General features: G+C 40.5%; 1 protein-coding gene across 1 annotated transcript in view; it reads right to left on the reverse strand.

Annotated features, from left to right (window-relative positions):
• macrod2 (mono-ADP ribosylhydrolase 2) overlaps positions 1–19,810 on the reverse strand; it is a gene marked incomplete at its 3' end in the record, with an annotated part of 378,266 nt that overhangs the window by 64,724 nt on the left and 293,732 nt on the right. Inside the window, exons 7-8 of the mRNA XM_005936328.3 lie at positions 12,348–12,378; positions 2,133–2,206 (exon numbers count right to left, since the gene is read on the reverse strand). Coding sequence (XP_005936390.2) covers positions 2,133–2,206; positions 12,348–12,378 — 105 coding nt within the window. The remainder of the gene's footprint in view (positions 1–2,132; positions 2,207–12,347; positions 12,379–19,810) is intronic.

Raw genomic sequence — 19,810 nt, forward strand, 5'->3', positions numbered from 1 at the left:
GCGATCTAGCCCTTTTGTTCCACGCATCATAAAATGGGATCCAAACCTTTCATTCTTGCTCGCAAAACCTTCAGCAATCAGTGATGCGAGCCACAGTAGAAACGCTGAACCTTCGATGGCATCGCATGCAACTTTGCACACAACCTCTGGATTGCCTTTGAAGCGAAACTGAGAAAGCGAAACTTGTAGAATACTGTACTTTCAAGATTTTGATTGAGAATGTCTTTACGCATGGTAAACAACTGCCCATTCACAATTTTCGAGTTGACAGCACCTAAAAACTGAATCATGTCAATTATCAATCATGCCAACACTGGGTGTGTCTATTGAGTAAATGTTACAGTGATAAATTGCTTTTCTAAACATAGAAAGAGGTATTCATCTTAAGATTTACTGCACTTCAAAACGCTCACATGCTTTTCCTTTGAGCATTGAGAATTCTATTAGACATGTATTTGGATTCTTCCTGAGCTCTTCAAACAAACAAACTAAAAAAAACATAATCACATCATGCATCCTTCTTTGTGGTACACGAAGATTAACAAAACGCCAGGCAACCGTGAATGAATCTGAATCTGCAAGGAAGCCCTCCTGTGCACGTGCATGTTATGCTGTGCTTCTGGGTAAAATATATCGCTATATTCTCCCAGATCTTATTAAAAGATCACTTTTGGTTTAGTTAGAGTTGAAGATCTACAGACTGTGCTCACAGTTTTGACAAATACTGCTAAGGGAAGCCTCCGCAGATGTCTCTCACGCCCCCTCCATCACTTGTAAAACATTTCAAACTTGTATGTGGAACATCACGACTACGAAAGTCAGCTTTGAACATTAGCTTGTTATTTACAGTCAGCAATAACCTGGTGGAAACCTTCTTTCTGCCAGAGGCTTGATGGATTCCCCAACTACATGTTGCAGGAATCATCAGGCAGAGCGCAAGTGCACAACAACGGCAAAATAATCAAGCAAGTCCGTATCGTTTGGCTGCTTGTTGAGAACATCCATAATACCAGCTGAAGGATGCTGCAGCACATCAAGCTGTGAGCTCTATAAAACACCTCAATCCAAAGTGACAGATATAAACAGTACCACAGTAAACAGAGACGACCCCCAAAGGTTAGCATCACTCACTGACTCACAAGCTGGCAAATGTTCTGCAAAGTCTTAAACAGTCTCCTGACAACTACAAATTTTTTTATCATCGTGGACTAAATATATATTAATCTGTTAAATATCACTTGAAAGTCACGATGCATGTAAACCACCGCCATAAAAGCCACATGCAGCTATCTCCTGAGTTATTATTTTACAACAGTCTCATGGATTTTGACCCTGTTAATTAGTACTAACACATTAGCAATTAATAAAGTACTTTATAAAGGCGATAGCACCCTGGGTGAAGAACTTAAAATTTCACAAAACAAGATTACAACTTGATAATCGGTTCCTATCTGACATCAAGTCCACAGTGTGTTGAAAGCGTGAAGTAGGAGCTCTGTCAGCGAGCATATCAGTGTTTTTCTCAGCGAGTAAAATAACCTTGGCGGAAAAGATTTTTCTTACAAATGTGGCATACATTTTAGCTCTGCACAATGCAAATGGATGCATTACGGTCATTGCAAATGACAAGAGACGCAACAGATAAAAATTGAAGATAATTGTCTGCTTTCAAGATTTTACCGTTCGTTTAAGATAAACGTGTGAATTTGTGTTTTTGACCAGAGAAATGTGGTAGTGCGGCAGATCTGCATCTGAGCCTTCAGTTCTTGGAAGGCGTGATTATAATTTATCTAAAACAAATAACAATTTGAGATTATTCCATCCGATGTGTTTATGTTCTTCTGGGTTTGACAGCTCGTCCCAGCACTGACCAATTAAACAGTCAACAGACCATTTAAGACCCGATTAGACACAGACTGGCTTTTAATTTGATATGCATGCAGACCAAGCAAGGCAGGTGGATAAGATGTCTGTCTGAAACAGAGACGCATGACAATTGGAGTTCAGTGTTTCTGCTGTGGTCCAATCATCTCAGGTCACAGCAAATCGGCGAACGTGAGAAATAGGCGGTTACTTCACAAATGAGGAAGTGACCTCAGATCGACAACATGAATCATGCAGGCGTGTCCTACCTTATCAGGATTGTCTTCGATCCAGCGTTTTACTGTTTTCAAAGCAATGTCAGCTGCAGGCTCATTGGGAAAGCCTAGACATAAAAAAGGAAAACGAAAAAAAAGTGTCAATACCTGTTGTATACAACATGCAGATACCAGAGGGAGACAAAAACAGACAGGCAAACAAACAGAAACGGATATCTCCAAAGGTAATGGCATTTCTCCTTAAATCAATAGAAAGCAGCACAATCTGCTCGGCACTGGCAGATGAGCACAGCTGTCCGTTCAACTGCTGTAGAAGTTTGTTGCCAGATGCAGGGTGAAAAGAAGTGCTATTTTTGGAGGGTGATGACAGCAAATACAAGCTACATGTAAAGACACATCTGCAAGCATCATCTGGAAGTATAAAGCCCTATTCAAACCCTCACTTCAAGCAGAACTGATTAAGATTTTGTCTTGATGGGGACAATTACACTTAGACGTATGAACTTTTAAGCGATTTTATTTTACCCGCATGCCAGAGTAACCATAAAGGCAGCGTGCCTAACAAGCAATGTGGTTGTATTAACAACAACTGTGCGAGCTGTTGTGATTGTATCGATGGAAAAAAAAGATTGTAACTTTATTAATTTTTAATAAGGGAAGGCTTTGCTAGATGCTGATCTCAGGATCATTTGCTTCCACTGTAGACAACTTCCCAAGTGCAAACAATTAGAATGAGCTATTGACTATAAAACCCTTCGGGCCAGCCTTGCTAAGAGCTAAAGAGTAGACAGTATATGCCATTACCAAAAGAGCTGACAATCTGCTATAGAGCAGTGTTTCAGCTCTCTTCATTTCAAAGTAATAATAGTTGAGTTTGTTTGTCTGTGTCGTTCACACTACTTGACTCAGGCACATTGATTTTAGATCCTCTAGTTAGTTTGCTGCTCTGTGAGTACAACCTTTACAGTTCAGCATGTCTAATTCAAAGACCACAAGCTAACAGATAAACACAGCTTAATTTTTTCAGTCACAGTGACCCTCTTCAAGATTAAAAACTAGTCGCTCATCTATTGTACAACCCCTGACCTCTGTAAGGCACAACAGGTTATGGGAGACGGTGTCATAGTCTAACGAAAGCCTGCCGGGTATTGACCATGCCACATTTTCAAACACTGTTCCTGTCCTGGGTCATTGCCATGACTGTGGCGCGCTATGACCTATGAAACAGCCTTATAAGCACTGCAACAACCTCTATCATTTAAGTCAGATGTAAAGAAAAATTAAAAGCCAGAAATCGCTAACCTTACATTTCCTCTACTCTTTCATCGCACTCTCTCAGACCACCTGCTGTCACAGTTTCTCAATAACTATTCTCTAAATGCTTCACATCAACTGCCTTGACAGTCAAGATATAGTGTGCAGTGCTTTAACCCTACCACCTTCACCCATCTGACTGCTGCTGATGTCTCTTTTCCTTACTGCTTCTCTTTCCCTCCCCTTCCACAGCTTGACAGGAGTGGCCGAATTACACCGAGGAGAGAAGAGGGGTTGACTCGCTGCTGAGCCCTTGCTGAGCTCCTGTTCAAGCTCTGGGTGAAGCAAGATGTGAGCTGCATACCGGCCAGCAGTGACAGCCAGTCTGCTTCTATGGCTCTGTTAGACAGTGTCTGCAGACAGTGCACAGCCCCGTTCACAGCTCCTGTCCTTCAAAAGATGCCCCGAGAGCTGCGTGCTCAGAACCTAATCCAGAATGCCAAATTGGTCTGCAGGTCACCTGGCTCTCCCTGTCTCCCAAGCACACTTAACCTTTCCAGTGATATAATTTCTTTTTTGTTTAAATGTTACCTTTTGTAAAAGTGCTACCACACCTATGAAGGAGTAACAACAGATCAAGTAACACAAGCCAACAGATGTGTAGATGACAAGAAAGCTTAAAAAAATAGATCCACAAAGAAAACACCAGCTGTTTAGGAAACCGCAGGAGAAAAAAGAGAGGTGTCGGAGAAGTAGAACACAAACAAATGAAACAAATAAGTAAATTGTTAAAATTGTAAATAACTGCCTTTGTGCTCTAGCTCTATTCATCTTAAGAGAGAGATAAACAGGCACACATTATATTTGGAGCTAAAAACAGGTCTAAATCTCGATAATAGTACATGCTGGTCACCAGAAGTGTGGATGGCACTGAGTACATTTAATCTATTCTATGTGGAGTTTCTGCAAATGCTTTATTGATTCGAGAGCTATACCTATTAATCATAGCGGAGAAGAAAAGAGGGGCAGAGAGAGCAGTTAGCTGGAGAAATAATGAAAACAGTAACAGGAAGGTGAAATGATAGACTTGGTAGTCTATGTTGGACAGAGATTTAGATGGAAAGCCTGTAAAAGGTGTCAGAGCAGCTGAGGGCAGCCTGGCAGAACGACCCTGCTCAACTGCAACATCAAGGTCAATGGCAGCATTTCGAGAGCTCTCTCATCATTTGTCTCCTTCTGCAACTTTTAACTTTCACCACCTCTCCTCTCTTTGTCCATTTCAGCCTGGTCACGTACGCTGAAACGGCGAGACAGAAAAACTCTCGGTCCACACGTCCAAAAGAGTCTCTCTCAGACCTGCGAGTCACAGCAGGAGTCGACACAACCCCGCTTCCTGAATGATGTTCAGCTCTGACTCTTTTATATGCTCAAGTACGCACAAAATGACAGAGTTCAGTGTTTTACTTCTCCATCTTCTCCTTTCAACACCTCCTTCTCATTTTTTTTGCCATTTGCTGTGTTGAGAGTTCGGGAAAAACCAATCTGTCAGGTGGCGGGCAGCTGGCGTCGGGCGCAGTGATGGTGGGCCCTCCAGGGTCCCTGCTCTACTTGGCTCGGCTCTCACCTATGCTGGGAATATGCTCGGCTTTGGGAGATTTGTCTTAGTGAGGTGCACTAATGGGATATGTGCAGCACAGCGCCGCTGATGAGGGCTCAGGTGGCGCAGTGTTATTTCTGCTGAAGGCTCCTCTACTTCATCACCGGGCACAGGGCGAGGAGAGGAGAGGGGAGAGAAACTTGCATGTACCGTGTAAATAAAAGGACACAACAACACTATTGCGTAACATTGGGATATGCAGTCAACAATGTTGACACTATAGCAGCTACAAGCCAAGTGTTCATCCAGTAATTTCATGCCTTTGACTTAAAGCAGCATCATTGAACTGTTCGAGAAGGACTGCTTAATTTCCTTTTAATTTCCTTTTAGTTAAAGCTTTATTTTAACTAAAATATATTAATATTAAATACTTTAATATTAAATATTAATTACTAAAATATTTATATTAAAGCAGCAAGTTACATCCATCTTGCGCATGTGCACACTTGCTTTGATGTAGCCAATCGACAGGATCATATGCAAAAAGCACTTCTTGCACAAGTCCTTATGTGATTTTTCAGGCATATAGTAGGTTGTGTATTTTACATGAAGCTAAAAACCAAAGAAAGTCCCTTGAGTTTGATGTTAAAGCTAAAAATTCAGATATTCTGTTCAGAATGCTAAACAAAAGCTCCCATCTCAATCGCAGTCAACTCTGTAACAGTTGGAAAATAGAAGTTCGTGGTCAAAAATATCCACTCAACTGTAACATGGGAGGAAAAAAAATATATAAATGTGTACTCTGCCTTAGGGGAAATTTTGGCTTTAAGAACAAGCAGGCCCATTGCTCTGACTGTTGCCAGCATGGCAGCTCTTTCACATCCTAAATTTACTTTAACTCAACTTTCAGAGTTAACTTTTGCAACAAACTTGTACAGCTAAGGTGTTTTTTCCTGTGGTGAGAAGTGGATGCATCACCTGATAAAGTGAGCAGTAGAAAGTCAACAAGTTGAATACATGTCCGGGCTATGTTACATTCCCATTTTTTATTTGCAAATGCATGGGTAGCCTTGTAGGCGCACACTGCAGATCACACCACTTTTGTTTTTCCTGAGTGGGCTTATATTGTGCAGAGAATACCACAGCCTGCTGTTATTTTAGGGCTTCATTATTTCTAGTGTTTCTTTCTCTCTCTCTCTCTCTCTCTTTTTAGCACCTAGTCTTCTGATTTTTTTTTTTTTATTTGCAAGGATATGGTGCCAACAGATAACAGAAATGGTGAAGTCTGATAAACTGAGGCTGTATGATGTTTGAATTCCTCAGAAATACAGAAAGTGCAGGTTTTCTCCCCTTGAGGCAGAAACTGTATTGTTGGTTCCACTCTCCTTCTCCACAGCTGTAGCTGGTCAAGTTCATGTCTCAACACTCGTCATTCATTTTGATGAGCTGTCTACCTTAAAGCTGTATATAGCCCGAGGCTGAGTTAGCTGGGGCTGGCAAACTCACCACAGGTGTTGGAATGACAGTAAACTACCACAGCGCAAAAAAAACAAGCACAAAACAAACATGCGAATGTTTGACCATGCGTAATATTCTGAATCACCAGGTATACATTTCTAGTTAAGTATTGTGTATTTTTTTTAATTAGTGTTATTACTTCTCAGCTCCATTTTTCTCTTTTTGTAACATGTAATTGCTCCTTTCATAGCTGTATTTTTAACAACAGTAATAAAGCAATTTCCCTGCAGGGATCAATACAGTTTTTTTCCTGATTCTTCTTCTTATTATATTATGTTTGGAACAGTGATCTGTACTTGTTTTAAAGGTCTTTGGCAAGATAACGCCTCACAGCTTTCCTTGAAATATCTTAATAGTATTTTTTATTAAAAAAAGGACTTTTTATTGCTGTTGTTTTCAATAAAATGTTGATAGCTTTAGTGCTATTATTAAAGATAGCTGTAATAAGAGACAGGCAGGCTGGAATCATTTAAGCTCAGTATAAAACAGTGTAGATTAGGTGGATGTGGTTTGAACAGTAGAAAATCATTAAGCGTAGCACAGCTGAGCTCTGCTCTAGTTGGAGGCATCAATGCTGTGCGTTCATCTGAAAAGTGAGCGGGGGAACAGGGTAGTCACCCCATCAGGGCCCAGTGGAGAGGTGAGTTGACCCGGGGTGGAGGACAGAGTAGCGCCCCAGGACTCTAGACGCCATTGCGTGGGTGTCAAATGGCCCGGAGCTGCTCCTACACTAACACTGGGACATGACAGCAGGGCTGTGACCATGACCGACTTTGCAGCCCACAGAAGGAGACAGAGACAAAGAGGGATGGGAGGGTGTAATGTGAGGAAGAGAGGCAGGGGAGGGGGGGAAAGAGGTGAGAAGAAAGAGGGCAGAGCACAACAGCTGATGACCTTCCTTGGAAATAATCCATGTAGGTGATAGCATGCTTTGTCCTACATGCTAAATTTAACACCCGACGTTTTACTTTGTAAAAACATTCTGAGAAGTTTGTGGAATGAAAAAGTTTAATGCTCGAACAAGTTTCACAAACCCTTAAATCTATTGTCCTGTGGGTGGGAGGTGTTTTTACATTTGGCTTATCATCTGTGAAAAGTGCTGAGAACAAATGCACATTGGGCCACGGAGATCTTGCTTTCTTTGAGCACACACTCTGCTGCCCACTGATACAACATATTGCTGCTACTGTATGTGCCTTGAAATACCAAAAACCCAGCTAGATTAGGCTTCATGTATTTTGAGAGAAGGGGGAACCTGCCTGGGCCATTTCTGGCAAGCTAGCAGCAAGCAATCACTGTTTAAAGATAAGGTGCATGAATGTCTCCAGCCCTCCTAATCCTAGACAGGGATAAAGAGAGCCAGACCATGATGCTGGTTAGAGAAAAAAAATCTTAGCTGCTTGACACCTTTGATCTGGACGGTACGGCGGGATGGCAGTGTGGACATACCAGTAGAGCTTTGGTGGATTACATCCACATATCTCCCACAGCCACCAGTCAGTGCTAAAAGTCCTTTGTCAACAAATCTCGGATCAGTTACAGAGACAGATGAGCCAGAGGTGAGGGGTTAGCAGTAAACAGGAAGATATTTGTCCAAAGAAGAGAAGCAGCTTTGCCACATCAAGGGCCTCTGATTCTTTTGATAGCGTTATAAATACATGCGTGCAATGGCTTCTTATCCAGCAAACAGCAGAAGTAATATACGTGTCCTTGCTTATAAACTGCATGCCTCATTATGGGGTTGTTGAAAAGTGCTTTTTCAGCACTGCCTAAGACCTGATCTGCACAAGGTGCAAAAGTCTAAAATGCATCTGAAAATAGTTGTTTTTTCATATGATTTTCCTTGTATGGCTAATAAGACAGACTTGTCAGGGAGAACTAGAGACAAGAGGATGCATAGGAGGAAGGACAGAAAACAAAAGGATTGCAAAAGAGAAAATGACCTCTCTAAGTCGAGGTAGTTGGACTCTTGGCACTGATCCTGTGAGACGTTGAGAGGTGTCTCCTCCGTGGAAGGAATAATCCATTTAAACCCAGGTCGCACGGCTGTGATTGATGTGCAAACAGAAGCAGCACTTAATAACCTCTATCATGCTGGGTGACCTCGTGGCCCACGGTGGGCACCAGTTTGTTTATGGGTGGTACCTCCGACACACTATCGGTGCAGAAATTCTGTTGTGGCTAATGGGCCGGACTGAGGGATTGGACTGTCAGCGCAGTGTGATCTCTCATTTTTCTTTCCAAGCGTCTGAGGTACCCCCTGCACACCTCTACTACACCCAACCTCCCTGTTCTGCCATCATCTGTCAGTGGTGACTGAGTCTTCGGGAATATGGAGGCGTGAGAGAGGGTGTCAATTAGCATTAACTTTCCCTGACAAATCTGTTTGTCTCACCACAATGGCCTTGGATAACTTGTTCCTGATTCCTCTGTGTCACGATGTTTGGGGCACAGAATTTGTTTTCTTGCTCCAGTTCAAGTGCAGAAATAGGTCAAGCACGTGTACATAAGCATAGTACCTGCATGACCGTGAACGCATACTCAAAATGATGCACATTCAACAGAGACAGAAAGAGATTTCTTTTTTTAGAAAAAAATCACAGGCAAACATCGGGATCGGGGAGATGTGACTTCCACGCTAAAGAGCTTTTGTTTATATTGCTAAAATGGAAGCTGACCTTAAAGGTTATCTAAAATGCACAGAAAATGTCAGAACTCCTGACAAGAGAGCAGAGGCCCTTTCAGAATATGGCAGTACTCAGGGGGCACGCAGAGGACTCGGAGAACAACAACACAGCTCTGTGCTATCTATACTGTACTTCCTTTGAAAGTCCCTCCTCTATTTGCCCTCTGCTGTGTGAAGATCTTTAGTCTTAATCAGCTGTTGTTCTGTGGAGATCTAGTTATGGAAGCGCTAAGCTGTTTATTTATTAAACAGGCTGTTTAATCCCCCCCTCCCACTCCACTGCATGCTTGGCTCTGCACAGACCATCCTTTTGATGCGAGGGGGCTCCTGGTGGTGTGGTATGACAGGCTCCCACTGGCAGTGCAGCACACAGTAGCACAGTGAATGGCAATAAGTGGTGCCCTCGTCAGCGGCGCGCAGTACAAACAATGACCCCCACCCCACTCTCTCCCCTGCATGTATTTGCACTACCTTTGTGCCACTACAGCTACTCTACTCCATATTTTTGCTTTTAACACAAAACATTGTATATAACCATTAGCTGATGCACTTCACTATACTTCTTGAATTCAGCTTGTTATGTAATTTGTTACGTCACGAGAAGTCAGACACTCGTGTTTAAGCGGATAACATATATTTTGCAGGAAGAGGAAGGAGAGTGGACTAAAAAAAGAAGAAGCCCCTGTGAGATGTGTGCATCGGCAGGTGGAACGAAACATAACATCGCAGAAAAGATGTGTGTGTGTGTGAACTGCAAAAAAGTGACAGGGGGAATTTATTCAAAATCCCAAATGGGAAGTGTTCTATCAAGAGCATAATTAAACGTCTTGTGATTTATGAGCACGCTTTACTAAAGACTGGTCTTTATTAACACACATATGCAATAGCGCGTGTCAGGATAGCTCGCCACTTGGACTATCTTTTATCTATGCCGGGCAGTTTCAGCTAGTTTAATGAGCACTGCCAAAGTTTATCAGGCTCTATAATCAGTACTTTGCATGTGTAGTATTTCAGACTGCAACAGCTGGCAGTTAGTTATAGTCCAGGTTTGATAAAGGCAGAGGAGTAATGGCTTTGGTTGGAGAGAAAAACAAACAGATGTAAGGTACCCAGCATGTGGGCAGAGGCTTTTTTTTGATGTTCCCCAGGGGCTGCAGATGAATCATTTTATTTTTGCATACTGTCTACAGTTGGAAATCAAAACACAAAACTCAGACTAAAACTTAATTACTTTGTTTTTCATTAGACCTTTAAAAAAACCAAAGAAATATGGAAAGGTAGAGGCTTCTGTGCTTTCACTAACGGACTAGGACTACATCAATAACTAACAGGTTTAATCAATAACCAAACTGTCATTTTTCATACAGAAACAGTTTCCAACCATAGTCGTGAAAATTAGCTCATCCGGTTTGATCTGTGTCTTCACATCACATGTGACATGTTTGTTCAGGACATGAAACGGCAGCACAAATCTCTGGCATGTCAACTGGAAACGAGTCAGAACCGCCTGAGTATAATCACAGCTGAATGCACCTCTCAAGCGTCTGCACAGATGATTTTCAGGGTGTGTTTTACCAGCTGAATGCACTCTGTTTGCAAGTTATGGCAAATACTCTAGCACTGTAGAGACATGTGCCGCTGAAATGCACAGCAAATCACAAATAAGGTGCTCAACTGTCACTGATTATCAACATTTCATCATTTTCTTTATGAGCTGCGACCGGATAGTTGCACCGACTCACATGCGCACTACAGTCCAGTCCCTAGCTTTTAATTAAATCCAGTCAGTGGCTGTTGATGCTTCGCTTACAGTTTGAGATACGGCTTCAAATGTCTGCATTTTAAATAAAAAACCAGCATCAGGTCTTAATAGCACACTCAAATAGCTCAGATGTGTCTGTGCTTATCTACACCAATGATGTTGTTTAAAAAAAATCCTTTTAAATTAAATTCACACAGTGACACAGCTGTGGAAGTAAGCTGCAGTAGGTTTAGTAAATTAGGTAGCTTTTATGTAGCTTTATTAGAACAACAACAGCTGCATAGGTGTATATAATAAATCTGAGCGAGGTCAACCACATGAAGAATAGTACAGAAAGCACCGGAAATATAACTCCCCGACGTTGGACAAAAGACAAGTATCATCTAAAATGATCTGAATTACCGAGGAATGTGAAAGGAATTATCCACCCTTTGGTGTCATACATTTTAATTATCTGGTTTTCTTTGCTGTTTTCAGAAGAAGGTTTCGAGGGCTTTTGAAACTTTTGTTAGTTTTGCTTTCTGTGGAAAAGGATTCGAGTTCAATATGTCACTTTTGAATTCGCATTACACTCGGCACGTGGACATAATAAATGCTGTGTTGTATGCCTATTGAGAGCGCGAACAGTGCATGCACATATCTTGAGGAAACAGTGTTTGTAAAATTGGCAGCACCTCGTCTTGTGAAATGATCAGAGGCACTTATCGACTCTCATGAGATCCCCGCCTAAAGAAGTATAGACCCAGAATCATTTATCAGTTGTTGCCTCGCACTGGCATTTTTTAAAATTGGCAGAATACTGTAGGTATCTGCAATTACGCATAACTTTACAGAGCAGTTGTGGCTGCTTATGTGGAACTACATTGCTGCTAATAGTCAGCTGCAAACAACAGAAATTAGCATGTTAATTAATCCTTACACATTTGGCACCTACTGCAAGTATTGGAGCTGTATGCGAATTCATAAACTGTACAGTGTACGGTGTGGGGTAAAAACAGGCAATTTAAATGATCAAAAGAGTCAAAGAATCAACATGTTTTCTTGCATTTAACTTTTTTTTATCTTCAAAACTCAAAAATTCTGTTCATATCAACAAGTCTGGTTTCTTTTCAGTGTGACTTTAAGTGTAATGAGCACATCAGCTCTCTGCCAGCAATGCCTTGCAGCTTATTTGACTTGATCTCATGAGGGTGCATAAGCAGTATTCAGTATTCAGTATTCTTCTACGTCCTGCCTTTGTGCAACATGGTTTAAGGTGAACTTGTTGGTATATTTAGTATTTATATCTAAGTAACCTCCGCCCTATGTGCATCATTTTAAAATATTCAGCCACAAACTGGGGAATATGAGCAGCTTGTTATCATTGAGTTGCACTGAAAGAACAAAGCAAATGGATAAAAACAGAAATAAAAGAAGGGAGACTGAGCTTACCGTAGATGCCTGTGGATATACATGGGAAGGCCTGCGCAAAGAGAGAGAGAGAGATGGAGAAAACAAATCAGCATGATCACACAAATTAAGACTAAAGTAACTCCTCTTTGAAGCCAAACGTTTAATTTTGTAGCAGAGGAATTCAAACGTCATCTACTGAAATAAAATGTTGCACGACTGCACCCATCTGCGTTAAACTGTAACTATTGTCAGGCATCTACTGTACACTTGTATGATTGCCATTTACCGCGACTGCTTCACTTGTTTATTCCCAGGAGCAGCAATTTCCACTAACATTTGACGAATTCCCTGCAGTGACGATGCAGAAGTGTGTCGTAAACCATATTCCAGCTTCAATGCAAGATGCATAAATACAAATACTGAAGTGAAAAAGAACATTTTCACAGGACTCTGTGAAGTCCTGGGAAAAACTACAGTACAAAACAAGATTCAATAATTTGTTTGGGCATTGACTGGCCCATTACAATACCCTGATTCTTTTCTTTATCAGCCATTCTGTTGTTGCTGGGCTTTGGATGACACTTTGAATACTGGCCAAGCTTTAACTGTTGGATAATTATCCTCACGTGTGAAAACGTTGGTGTCCAGAGTTCATGGCTGACTCAAAGACCACAAGAGTCCAAAATCCTGTGGCTGCAGAATAAGCCCAAATCATCACCCCTCCATCATTGTGCTTGACCGTTGGTATGATGTGTTTGTGCTGATATGTTGGGCCAGAAATGATGTTGTGCATTATGACCAACAGCTCCACATTTTCCTCATCATACTGCAATGCTCTTTTTAGAGAAAAGACAACCCTCCTCCTGACAACCCTGCCAAACAAACCATGCTTCTTCAGCTTTTTTGTAATTGTTCTGTCATGAACTTTAATATTTAACATGCTATCTGGGGACTGTAGAGTCTTAGATGCACTGCACAGCCTGACCTTGGGATGAATCTGCTAGGACGACCAGTCCTGGGAAGATTGTGTTAACAGACACCTGAATGCTGCAGACCAGCAAACTACCAAAGCACATTGCTGCTATTTACCTACTTTATTCCTACAGAAGATTAAGGATATACTTCATTTTTCACAGAACTGCATAGATACACAGTATACTTTTTGTTAGCATCCAAATAAAAGCTTATCAAACATCCCTCTTTACACACATATTTTATGTTTTTTAAGTTCCATCTTTGACTGTTATACCAATCACTGCATTATAATGCATGTATTATATGTATACTTGATGGCCAGTATAGCTCATGATGGAACAGTGGATTTCACATCTTATTAATCATGACTATCCAAATGAGATCGACCTTGTCTGTCACTTACTTTTAGTGTCTAAGGTTTAAGTGTCTTTGATTTCAATACACAGTCTGTGACTCGCAGACAAACAAACTTTATTGTGAGTAAAAATACAAACTGCCAGCAGTGACTCAGTTGTGTTAAAGTAGCAACAAGGGCATCCCAGCAGGAGGTTTTTTAGTGCATGATGATAAAGCTAAACACAAAATCCCAGTAATCGCTGCCACATTTGGATCAATAGTACAAATCAATAATATAGCAGCCACCAAACTGCAGGAAAGCACATACACCAAACAAAGGAGACATGTGGAGAATGAGAAGAAGGATAAATAGAATTATCTTCATGACCCAAAGAGCCAAAACTAACACATATTTATTTATGGACGTCTTTTCCAAAAAGATTATAAAAAGTAACCACCTTGTAATAGTTCTGGCTTTGCAGCACTTTGCAGCAGACATATTATTCAAGCATGGCTTTATAGCTGAAAATAGTTTCATTACTCTTTACTTCTGTGAGCTAATATATTATGATACATAGGCCTTGCTATAAGCTCCCCTATTTCACATTCATCTTTTTAAGTATATTAATAAACACTAAAGAGAAAGAATTTTTTTCAAAGGTCCCATTTGTCCTCAAAACAAGCTGAATACGTGCTTTGGTTCTTGCATTCATCAAAAGGCGTGGCTACAACATTAATATAATAAGATGACAAATGAAGAAAAAAAGGGGAAATGTTTCCTTTAGCAGCTTATAAAGCTGGATGAATATAGAACAACAGAACAGCACAGAGATTAATCAAAGAATAACACCCGTACGTCAAGTTCTCTCAGTGCCAAAACTAAGCCCAACAGTTTGCTTTTCTCACACTGACCCTGTCAAGTTGCATTTAGAAACAGGCTGTTTCTATTAGCTGTGCCAAGATCGCTTCGTTTTAGAAATGAAAACACGATTAATAGATTTGAAAGAGAACGAACCATACATGTCTCCTCATAGAGTGATTATACAAATGCATTAATCAACGCATTCATCTTCGAGCCGTTTCAACGTATAGCATTAAGAAAGCAAATAGTTAATTACAAGGACAAAAAAGATATTCAAAAAATTTTTTTGTTACTTCAAAGCATCACAACCTGTGACTCTAGCTTTGAAATGCAATGGTCTGTTTTTCCTTGGTTTAGTTTAAGAGGAAAGACTCTGTTTGCATTCTTATTTACCAGTTTTCAGGTTCCGCCTGTCAAGGTAAATCTTTCTTCTGTGGGCTGATTTAAATCTTTTACTGATGCTTTGACCTTTCCAGATGACTGTCTGGGTCTGACACAAACCACAGATGATGAAGCGTGGAAAAGCATGGCCGTTTTTAGCCCTGTGCCAGGCTCAGACCGTGGCACGCGCAGAGGCATACTGAGATTAAAAGTGCAAAACTGTCACATATATCCTAACACAACAAACAATATTTCAAAGAATTACTGCGTGCAAATAGGATTACTTATAATAGACTGACTCATTAGAGGCACGGAAAATCAGAGTATCTCAATTATAAAAATTGATGACACTTTTACATATAGGCAATAGTCTATTGAAGCTGGAATCTAAATTACCCCAGCAGAAGAAAACGATATGAAGGACTATCATAATAAGGAAAGTTACTTCCTGTCAGTCAGCCAAGGTGATCCTGAGCCAGAAGCCTCGTTATCCTCTCTCAGCTTAAAGGCCAAAGTGTCAGTCACCTGACGTTGAACTTCTGCTCTGATTGCACCTTTAACATATAACAGGCTGTGGGAGTGACGGCCTATCAGCGTAATCAATTAAAATCCTTTTTATTAGTTCCTTGGCTGATCCATTAAAGGACTATTGATCACGCTGGTGTGAAATTGCACCAGGTAATCACTTAATGGGATGCTGTCAAAATGTGACACCGCTGTGACACATTCATTTATTTGTTTGAAGGGCATTTGATTGCAAGAGGGAAAAGTAGTACACAGTAATGTGGAAAGATTTTAAGCACTTTACGAGGGTTAGATTCATATTCATCACTCAGCAACGTCAGAGAGTTGCCTAATCGGTCCAAAAATCAATCAGTAGCTCGACAATGACCCCAAGCATGCAGCCAGAGTGTTTTCTCAGATTCTCAAGGATCTCGAGGATGACATGGAGAGACAAACATTCAAAATATCTGCCAAATATTGTAAAAGAATTAGAGCTGTTTTCAAGGTAAAGCAAACACTTAAACTACTAAATGTCTGTTACCTGACTTTGCAAAACAATGACACAAACTATTTATCATAAAATGAGCTCAATTTTTAACCTAATATATAGGGAAACAATGGAAAAACTAGTATACAGATTTAATCTGCTTTAGTAACATATTCAGTCAAATTAATGCAGAGTGATGATTATGGCGAGAACCTTAGATGAAAATGAAATGCTACAACGTGTCTGTGAAGGTTCTCAGTCATCCAGGTCATCGTAGTCTAAGGAGCGTCTGGACTTCTTTAGGTTTCTTGAAGACGTTTCACTTCTCACCTGAGAAGCTTCTTCAGTTCTAAGAGCAACTGGTGGAGAGTCCCAGATTTTAAGCCCTATGGGAGTGTCCCCAAGAGGGTCATGGACCCCCTATTGATCCTCTACTTAATCACACAAGCCAAGGTGTGAAAACGAGTGTGGGTCACAATCAGCCAAGGTTTCAGCTCACTGTGAAACCTAGTTACAACATTCAAACTTCGGTTAGGTTTCATTTTTAAGCACCCCTCTGAAGGACACAGAGAAATGGTTCTGCAAAATGAAGGGCTTGTCTTTTTACAACTGCATTACATTGGCAATGACACGAAGAGCTCCTGACATGAGCTGCTGCTCATGTTCTTGATCAAACTTAATTTAGGTTGTGATGAATTTTCAACCACCAGATGCAGTTGATACAAGCCACCTTATTTCATAAGGTGATAATTTAATTAATGTTTTTAGATCGTAATATACATTAATTTAAGAAGGCAATGCATTTCAAAACCAGGTGACAGAGGATGCTAAGAGGAGTGACCAGCAGTTGAAGTACTTACATTTCAAGCAACCATTTTCTGTCAAATGAATTAAATGCAAATCTGTCATTTGTCAACACAAACAAACAAACAAACAAACAAACAAACAAAAACCTGAACATTTAAATCAATGACAAAACAGATTTCATTATATCTGTATTCTACTCATTCTGTGAATTAGTCATTTTGAACATGTTACAATGTTAAAGAGTGCTTTACCATAAACACTCAAATTTAGAGAGCACAGGACAACCTGGCGATCAAGCAAAGTACCTTAAATAGCCATCAGCATCACGTCCATAAAAATTCATCTAGTTACACTAAATTGATCGCTCTTTGCTACTGTAGTGCAATTTTTGCAGTGAGACAGATGATAATGGTAGCTTTACCATGCCTATGCAGTTTTGAATTGAAAAGATTTCGGAGAACGGTAGAAGAGATAAGGAAGAGCACGCTGAGCAGCAGGAAACACTAAGCGTCCATATGAAGGTGCAACAGCGGGAACCGAGTTACATAAAGAGAAAGGTCGATACTGTGATGATGTCATTGTTAATGCACATTATAAGACTTTGTCAGCAAAAATCATGCTGAAGCTCAATCTACTTTATATGGATCTATCAGGCAGTAAGCGTGCAGTGTAATATTTAAAACCAGTTTACTTTTATTTTTCACTAACCAAAGATATTTCATAGATTTTATATAAACTCTTTAAGAACAACCTCAAAATGCTTCTGCACATAATACTCTATAGTATCACATATAGCAGTAGTGCTTTTAAAGACAGAAAAGAAATGACGAGCGGAATTTAAGCCAAAATCACACTAAATGCAACAAAGTTGCTACAGTAGTTTTTGGAGGCAAACCAGAGAGTGCAGCAATGTAAGAATAGTAAAGCATAACCCACTTCTCATCTTCTTTCCCCATCAACCCTGGGCCACCATTGACGACATTTTTGCATACATACTTTTATATCTGCTTACACTGAATAAGGTCTAATGTTAATTAAGGCCGTCAGCACTATATTTGCAGTCATGACCTATGATTTGTTGTTTAGGTTATTATTTCTATCTCTGGCTGCTCATTAGAAATGAGTCAGCGTGTACGCCTGCACCCTGGTATGGGGCTATAGCTGACATGTAGGCTTGTTGCTGATTTTCTTTGCTCAGAGTGTTCAGAAATTGGTCACCAGGGAAATTACTCTGTTGCCAGGGCTCCTCCCTAATCTATCACATCACTTTAAAGTGGAGCACCTTTCCTCTCAGTATTTCTACACACTTATTTGGTTCACAATGCATTAGATACAGCACAGAATGAATAAAGTGTGCAATGTTTTCAAGAAAAAAAATAATTTATTTGGACCTTTGGTGTTACGTATAACTCAAACGCACTGACAAATATCTGCATGTTTACAGAGACTGCATTTTCATTTTAAAACTGACACAACAAAGCTTATTAATGCATGATTTATTGAGTGCATATTGTGACTAGAGTTTACCAAATATAGAGCTCATAAAACTTAGTCACTGTTACCGCTAAGTTTGATGGCCTGCAGCTTTTTATCATTTGTTAAACAGCAGGAAATGGCACAATAAAGATAGTTCAACCTGTGGCAAAATGCTGTTGCGTTACTGTACCTGCTGCAGGCACTTCACAGTAGCCACGAGAAGACAGGTTAATGGAGAGAAAAGCATGCATGGGCACAGTGACCGCAGGATCCTGCCGGGGGAGCACCTCGTCTCGGCTGGCTGAGTAAATAGCACTGGACCCGGGGTGCTGCCCCAGTAGATAGGAGCCTCCTAGCCTGTTTGCAGATGGAAGGTATGCTTATAAATCACAGCAGCATGGGGAGATCTTGAGCAAATGTGACCACAAGTATGTTATTATTCACCAGTGATGCCACAGTGTGGGCTTACATCAGGGCATCAAAAACAGGAATCCAACAGAATCCTCTTTGTTGACTGCTGTAATTCTTTAAGCATGTAGGTCATGCCTGGTTTTTCAGTTTCACAAATTGGCTACCTGCTACTGCAGAAAGGAACATGCCACAGTTACAGATCAGGATATTTAAATATGGCACATTAACACCCTTTTATTCTGCATAATACCACAGTCAATACTCTGTGTCATTATGCTAAATGGAGGATGGAGAAATGCAGAGGCTAGGAAACCTGGCACCTAATGGCCCGAGTCCCACCTCAGTTTTCATATGTGCCAAGATCAAATACAACTATTATCACAATTACATCTGTCCATTAAGGTCTCAGCATCATTGGCTGTGTAGGGAATTACTCGCGAGCCAGGATGGATCTTTGCTACTCAAGGGATGATTTCACTTCCCAGGTAGAGTGCACAGAAAGTGCACAGAGTTTCAGGAACGCCATGCTCACTTTTAGGTGCCACTGATGGATAGCACGTGTGCAAAATCCAGGAGTGACTATGGCAATTCCAGCTCCTCCGATGAGCAGCTGTAAGGGTGGGGATAATGAAACTCGGAACATAAAATGACCGTTTTATGTTCCTGCTGTGTGGACATTTGACGTGTTTGCGTGATCACAAATTGTTACGGTGTCTGCGAAGAAATGCCATGAATCAGCCTTCAGGTAGAGCATTCGTATTGTTACAAACAGAACAGAACATCTCTTCCCTCCTCGAAGGTCCTGCCAGCAATAAATACAAAATTGTGCTGCCACAAAGCATTTTCTATCCTTAAGAAATAGTAGGTAACATTTAACAAAAACAGAAATGAAAATATAGACCTTTAGAAGAGTAGTTATCACAATGTTTTTTCTTCAAATCCAGATCCATCTATTTTTTTGTGCAAATGTGAGTCCAAAGGAGCAAAGAATCAAAAAGTGGAATCACTGACAGCGGCTATCATTTTAAAGTATACTTCAGATATACTTCAGTACCCTGAATATTTGCATTTTACTATTGAATCCCCAGCCTATATGGATATAATTATATTACAAAAATAATATACTATAATATATACAAAAGTACATTCTTTATTTTCAGCTCAATAGAATGACTCATCCTCATCACATCCCTTCTCACTGTTACTATAAAAGAAATCTGTAGCTTATTTGCTCAAGCCGTGTTTACTCCAGACACGAGGAAA

This window comes from Haplochromis burtoni, unplaced genomic scaffold (assembly GCF_018398535.1).
Source record: "Haplochromis burtoni strain Fernald_Lab_line unplaced genomic scaffold, NCSU_Asbu1 Contig_207, whole genome shotgun sequence".
In the NCBI taxonomy this organism is placed as follows: Eukaryota; Metazoa; Chordata; class Actinopteri; order Cichliformes; family Cichlidae; genus Haplochromis; species Haplochromis burtoni.